General features: G+C 32.4%; 1 protein-coding gene across 1 annotated transcript in view; it reads right to left on the bottom strand.

Moving 5' to 3' along the window:
• Positions 1–1,824: 1,824 nt before the first annotated feature.
• The window catches only part of LOC150104834 (transmembrane protein 185A), a 98,357-nt gene continuing 92,239 nt past the window's right edge, over positions 1,825–7,942 (bottom strand). Inside the window, exon 7 of the mRNA XM_090396003.1 lies at positions 1,825–6,603. Coding sequence (XP_090252129.1) covers positions 6,368–6,603 — 236 coding nt within the window. The 3' untranslated portion in view covers positions 1,825–6,367. The remainder of the gene's footprint in view (positions 6,604–7,942) is intronic.

Genomic DNA, 7,942 nt, shown 5'->3' with positions numbered 1-7,942 from the left:
TCAAGCAGTAGAGCATGAGTTTACAGTGACTGAGTTTAATGCGTGATAATGGCGTAAACAGAAACTTGCATTACAAAACACCAATAATCAAGAAAAGCCTTCCAAGGACCTAAAATGGAAAGTTTCCTGAATTGGAGGATGAGTTATTTGGATATGTATTAGGTTTGCATAAAGATGGTTGTGGTGTTTCACACAAAATGTTACGTTTCAAAGAGCAAATTAGCTACAAAATGAAGCATCAGTCACAGAGATCTGAAAGTGAGCCAAGGTTGGATCACAAGATTCATGAAGAGAAATTCCCTTCATTGAAGAGCATCCCTTTGCCAAAGAATGCTGAAAGATTTCTAGGATAAAGTGATGGATTTTCATCACTATGTGATTCAAATTAGGAAAAGCAATAACTATACGTTATCACAAATAGCCAATGCCGATCAAACACCCCCTCAATTTTGACATGCTGCACCAAATAACAATACAAGAAAATGGTAAAAAAAGTGTGATAATGCATACAACTAGAAGAGAAAAACAGCAATGCACAATGTTACTCAAATAAACAATTATGAGCGATGCTCACAATTGTTTTGACCTTATTTTGACACCCAGCATTCCTTCTATGAGATAGTTTTTGCAGACACTTAGGACCTGAAATAGTAAAACAACTTTTTGATGTGAAGTAGCCATTATTCCTGGTGGTCCTACACTTTGTCTACAGCCTTTGGATGTATCAGTCAACAAACCATTCAAGGATGATGCACGAAAATTCTACATGGAGTGGATAGCAGCAAACAGCTATGACTGGACTCTGGCAGGGAAGATTAAGAGACCATCATTAGAACTGTTGTGCAACTAAATTTGAGAGCCTGGGACATGATTTTACCAGAAATAATTGCCAAGAGTTTTTTTTAAAAACTGGCATCTCTAATGTCCTGGATGGGAGCAAAGATGACACTATTTGGGTAGATGTCCTTGACAATACATGAGGAACCACTCTCGAGACTGGAAGTAGCGATAGTGAATAGGAGATTCTTAGTAAGCCAAACCCATTTTCAGTTTTTTTATTTTTAAATACAGATTTAATTATAAATGTCAATTTAGTTTTTTCCTGAAAAATTTTAGTTTCAGAAAATCCCTGCATATATCTCGCACCACAATTTTTTAACTTTCATTTTCTTAATCATTTCTTAGTAATAATATATGAATTAAAGCTTGGATGAATAAATTGAATGCCCAAGTCAAATATTGTCATCGGATAGTCCAGACTAGTGTTTTTCAACCCATGGATCCTCAAAATCACCAGCATGTCTCAGGCTCAGTGGATTGGGATACTCGTCTGAAATTCTTTTAAGGGATTTCAGATGAGTAGCAAAAAAGTTTTTAATATTCAATTTATTTTATTTTATTATTTTTATTTTTTTTGCAGGGTTGTGGAAAATTTTTCTGTGACAGATAAATTTTAAAATGAATAGTCACAAACAGATACTGTGAGTCTGCTAAGTGGTATTGTGTAGATAAGCATAATCTTTATATGTTCTTTTGAAACTATTTTTAATCTAATCTCAGGCTTGAAAAATTTTGTACTGGCTAACCAGTCAGGCAAGTCTAACTAGTCAGATGTCAGCTTAGGTGTATCACAGTTGCCAAAATATATCAATTGTGCTTAATCCCAGATGTGGTCAATTTATGGGCTTTTGTTAATGCTTAATGTTTACCCTATATAACTACAGTGTTGAGGCAAATATGTTAAATACATGATTTAACAGTCTAGGAAGAAAAACCTTTGCACATTTCATAAGTGATACAAGACCATTTATTATTATTATTATTATTTGTTATTAAAGACACTATTTTTTACTACATTTTCACTTCTAACACTTATATGGTTTTTTTATTGAAAAAAAAAAAAAAAATCGATTATCTGCCATTATAAACAAATGTTGAAAATTCAGTATTATAAAATTTGTGGCAGCAACTTAGAAAACAAATGAGGTTATAATCAATATAAATAAATATTTTGGGAAAATAAGCTAATTACCACTGTGCACTGATTAACTAGTTATCTCGCAGTACAACTGAGTGCTCTCTAAAGATAAACTGATGCATGCATATTCTATCTTCCCATTGATTATATTCCATTAAGACAAAATCAGTGGTAATTGACAATATAGGCATTTGTAATGACCAGCATTCCCCAATAGATGCAGTAATAAGGTAAACTTACAAAAAACTGCTTAACGCAATAAAATATGAAACAGAATCAGCATTACGTAAATAAAACTAAACCTTATGATTTTTTTTACCTGTTAACTAAAAATTCTCACTCATCACAGATGAGAAGCAAGCACGTTTTTTGAGCCCTGCGATCTCCATAAAGTAGGTGCAGAGAAAAACAATATATCCCATAAAACAGTATAATATGCTATGTACATACCTCTTATTTTTAAATTACTGCAGTTGGAACTAGGATCTGAAACCCAATACAAAATAAAGGGTAGTGAATCAGAGGATAAAAAATATTAAAACAGTTACAGAAGACAACACTTTGTCTTCTGTAGCTGTTTTAATATTTTTTATCCTCTGATTCACTACCCTTTATTTTTAACAGGTAATCATCAATGGCTTCATTGATGATTACCTGTTTTCTTGTTCTCTGATCTCACAGTAACCTAAACCTGTATTTTTCTTTAGAAGAGACAACAAAGTTCCACCTCTGAGCCCACCAGAGAATGTTGGTAATAAACACTTTTTTTCCCCAGCAGATGGCATTCAACCCATTATTGCTTATTGCTGTTATATCATATGTTATATTTCTGAACTGATCATAACCAGTTAATACAAAGTAATGAAATCAAGACATTTTCCAGACCTAATATTCATAGACTTCCTCCTAATATACTGGAAGAAAAAAGCATGCAATGTGAAATCTATGGCTAATTGCAAAAGTCTTTTCCCAACATAGAACATGCTGATTAAAACAGTGATAATTTAATTTTCAAAGTAATAATCTCTTCTCATTTTTTCAGATGAAAATTGACCAATAAAAGTCCTTTTGTAATTAAGGATCAAAGAATACTGTCAGTCGTGAATGAATGCAGAAACAGTTTATACTTAACAAGAAATATTATCATTATAACAAGAGCAGTTAAATTCAAAAGTTGTCTTAAGTATCTTCTATAATGTCAACACTTAGGAGGTATGTTGTTGCTTTACAGTGAGATTCACTTTCTAGACATGTTTTACGTTTTATTAAGATATCTTCATTCAGAAAGTAACTATCTGGAGATAGTGTACTCTCAACTATAAGAAAACACACCATCATAACAAAATAGCTCACTCTAGAAACCTGCTCAAAAGTAGATGCAATGCTAAAATAAATTCACTATAGCAAACATTCCACTGTAACTAAATTCCTGTGGGAACCCTAGGAGTTTGCTATAGTGAGTTGCTGTGCTACAAATCAACCTAATAGGTTGGTCACTTTTCGGTATTCAAAAAAATGAAGGGATACAAGCATATTTCAATTACAATCTGGATTTCAGATAGTTATGCAAGTTTCTTCACTGAATTCAACAGTATATTATGCTTTGAAAATAAATTACATTCTTGCTTTTCATCAATATTTTATTCAGGATATCATTAAACTCCTGATATCTACCCTCAAGGGGATATTCAAGATGATTAGTGTAAACCACTTGCTGAACTTTTTTTTTCTGTGGTAATGTTACAAATGCGTTTGTTCTGCATCTGCAACTAACTTATCTGAGTGGGCTACAGCAAAAAAAGAACAGACTCCTGATATGCCTAAATAATTTGATGAATAACGGAAGAAATTTTTAGAGCAAAGTGGACTGGCATTCACACAACTAAATTCTGATATCTTTAGGACTCATTAAATCAAAAGATCATATCAAGGGAATAGATTTAATGGACAGAGTGCTGGCCAACTTGCATAATATTAATGCAATCATGTCACTGTAATAACTGTTGAAGAGAATTTCTGTATTTCCTACTGACAAACTATTTTTAATATTCAGTACTCCATTTCATTAACACACAGCAAATACAAACAGGAATAAAATGATTTTTTGGGATACTGTAAAATAACTGAGGAACTGAATTCAGCATCAGCAGATTGCTGATATATATATATATATTAGGGTTACCAAGTAATTTTATAAATAAACTTGGTTATTTTACTCCTAATCCCAAGTAAGCAAACAGTTAAGTTTGATCCTGAACGTAGTTCAAGTCTAAAGGTGGTGCAACACCAGGGCAACTCATTGTAAAGGTAGGTAAATTAATTATATATATGTAAAAAAAACTTTTTCACACACACACACACACATATATATATATATATATATATATATATATATACACACACACACCAAATTCAAAGTAAGAATGCTAATTACTTGCACCATTCAGTTACAGAACCCTGCAAACATGCATACTAGTTCTGCATTCTATAGCATGAAATGGGGTGCAAAATCTGTTTCTATTGCCTAAACGATATATTTGTGTTTCATATATTTCTCACTCATGTGCCATGAAACATTCTAGATTTCATTTGTGACAACTCACATTTATCACAAATGAAAATTTTAAATGGTTCCAGAGCAAACTGCTGGGAACATGAACAGATTGGTATATAAGTTCCTATTCAACAATAATATTGGTAAGGTAGCTGTAATAACTGTTATATGTGGCTAGTAAATAGCATTTCATTTTGCCATGCTTTGCATAATAACAATGCAGATATATACAGAACTGCTGAATGCAACTTTCTTGTAACAATGATGATCCAAGTCTATAGTACTAATAACAGAAAAAACTTCCACTCACAATGAGCTGAAAAGGAATTTTCTATGTATTACTTTATGGATGAATGTTATAAAGGGTTATAATCTAGCAATAGTTTATTGAAAGAAGCTAATATATTTAAGGAATAGAAAAGATTACTTTGGTTGTCAGGATCATGAAAGCTCTATTTCATACATTTTTCCAGGAAGTTTGTGACTGAAGGAAGAGAAATGGATATATATAGATCACCCCGTTTCCTTCAATGCCTAGAGTTTTCCATACTCTTCCCAACGATTCTCAAATTATGAGTTCTGAACAAGATGTGCTTCTGACAGAAGTGCACCCTACTGGACTATTCTTCTATCTGGCATGGAAGAAGAGTACAGCCTACCTTTATTTAAAAAGTTGTATTTGATAGTGCATGTTCTAGAGTGTCCATAAAACAAAAGCAACTGAAAAGTTCCTAGGAACTTCACTGTCATGTAGCTGAGAAAGCTAACTCAATAATGCAGGAATTTTAATAAAAAGAAATAGTGCCCAACAAAAACCTTAATTCCTATTCTCAAGTCAGAAAGTAAACACTTCATTAGTACTACAGTACATTCTGCAATTCAAATAAAGTTTGATTCTACAATCTGATCTGATCTAAAGTAATGTGTGTCCTAAAACGATAAAAAAAAAAAAAAAAGCCTGAGGGAAGAAAGCATAAGAAGCTTGCATGCTGAGTTGGATTGTATTTCCCTTTTAAAGTATAAGGTATTAGTCATCACTAATTCTATTCAACTGATTGAATTAATAATTAAAATGCAAGCTTATAAATGAATAAATCTGAATGTGTTTTTCAATTGAGATAAAGTTAATGACTGAAGCAGCCTACCGTGTTCAGTTTAACTGATATATATAGCAGACCATTATATATTATCTGCTTTAGTTATCATAAGCATGATCACAATATATTATTGGATTTACTATGTGACTTGACTCGTCTAAATAATTTTTACAACTTCTACAGAAAATATCATTGTACTAGTTTCATTATTAACACACACACACACAATCAAAGAAAAGGAAAAACCCAAAAGATAATTTTTACAAATGCATATTATAAATATGTTCCATGTTTTACAATATGTTATTCAATAATAAAAGATTAGATTACAGGCTTTCATAAATGTAGGCCCAATACAGCAGAAGACCTATAAATGCTGACTTCTTTTCATATCTATATGAAATTAGGCTGATGATTTTCAAAACATGTTATATTTACTCACCACAATTTAAATAAAAATTTTAATAAAAGAGCTCTTAATAAAGAATAATACAAAACTTATGTCTGTTATAGAATGAAGGTGGAAATTTATTAAATTAATTTTATGGCAAAGCCAACGGGAAGTTGTATTTTTGTATATACACAAGAGAATTAATTTTCTGATGTACAACCAGTTTGGAAATCACAGCTAGAAATTGGAGATTCATTTCCTCGTCAAAGCTCATTTAAGCGTGTAATATTGTTCCACATGTAAACAAATTCATAGCCACTGACTAGATCTATATATATAAGATACTGTCAATCTGGAGTCTCAATAGACAGGGCAGGAACTACAGCTCTTGGTTCTGAATGGGGTGAAGGACATCGTTTTTTAGAATGTGGACACTGGGCTTTCCGGCATGCTATATTATCTGGAGGGTCATTTTCTTCTGGTTCATTACTATGTAAACTATATGAAATATTTCCATATTCCTGTAAAAGAGGACAAACTCCTAGCAGAAACTGGCAAAAGTCTTTTCGAATGCCAAACCACCCTAAAAAAATTTAAAAAATAAAACACACACTACACTTTAAAGTAATAAATGCACACAAAAATTAGTTTAAGTAACATGACTTAATTAAGGAAAGTGGGCCTTTTCAAACTTAATGAACTACTAATTAGTTTCCACAATAAAAAAACATGTAAGAGAAACATATAATTACTGCAATCATTTGGGAATATAGTAATGTCAAGAAACACAGCAGCACAACCAAAGATCTCAAATCTTGAACCATCAGCAGTGTGAAGTTTGTCAGCAATGGGATCAAATGAGATATAAAGTTATCTAAATGTGTCTATTATAATGACTGATTAAGTGATTTCTGGTTTATTGGTAGCCAGGACAGCAGGTCGTACTGCATCATATCTAAGGTTAGAGCACTACACAAGGTATTAATACATAGTGATAGAAATAAATTAGTAAATATGTTATGTACAAAAAAATTAAGTTATGAAATGAAGAATCTACATATAAATAAAATTTATAATGAAATGTTTGTATAAATTAATGCTTTGTAAAAAAAAGTTTAAAACATGCAATTTGTCAGTCTGATAACATCTGCCTGAGTGTATATGGCTCAGCCAGAAAAGTAAAAATTTCATTATTCTCTCATGCGAAATGTAAGCATGCCACCATAATATCAAGAATGGAGAGGCATGTTGCACTTTTCAGACATAGGTGGGTCATCAGCCCTCAGTAAATAAGAATGTGCAAGATGAAAGTGACCAATGCAGGGCCTAGCAAGAACAACTTCCTGTTTGTTTCTAGGTTGATTAGACTGCTAATGCTTAATCTCATGCAGTTTGTTTGTCAGTGCTTCCTGCCATGAAGACTGCCATTGGGTAATTAGCTTTGATCATATAAGCTTCTTAAGTCTGTATATGAGAATGTCAAGCAGTACATGAAAAAGTATGAACTGATCTAGCAAGTGAATCTGCAATATCTTATTTCCCTCAATTTCAACGTGGCTAGAAATTCAGCACGACTAAATGTCAAAACTGTGGGTCTTCAATTTTGTATAACAGTTGTAATACCTCACAAAGCAATGGATGTGGGATGATATGAGATGGCCTATAAAGAACTCAATGAGTCTGTATAAATTACACACTTTTGATAGCATTTTTCTTTTACATGCACAAGCACAAGCTGAATGGCATGTGATGCTGCTATATAATTACTGCAATCATGTGGGATATAGTAATGTCAAGAAACAGCAGCACAACCAGAGATCTCAAATCTTGAACCATCAGTATAGATGGGAAGGAAATCAGAGTGTAGTGCACTGTGTGCTGTAAATAACTGCATGTAAATGGTTGGTGGAATATGAGACTTC

This window comes from Typopeltis vanoorti, chromosome 7, assembly GCF_054136105.1.
Source record: "Typopeltis vanoorti isolate ZY-2024b chromosome 7, IOZ_Tvanoo_1.0, whole genome shotgun sequence".
Taxonomy (NCBI): domain Eukaryota; kingdom Metazoa; phylum Arthropoda; class Arachnida; order Uropygi; family Thelyphonidae; genus Typopeltis; species Typopeltis vanoorti.
Note: the sequence above shows the minus strand (reverse complement) of the source record. Positions and strands in the feature narration are given on the sequence as shown.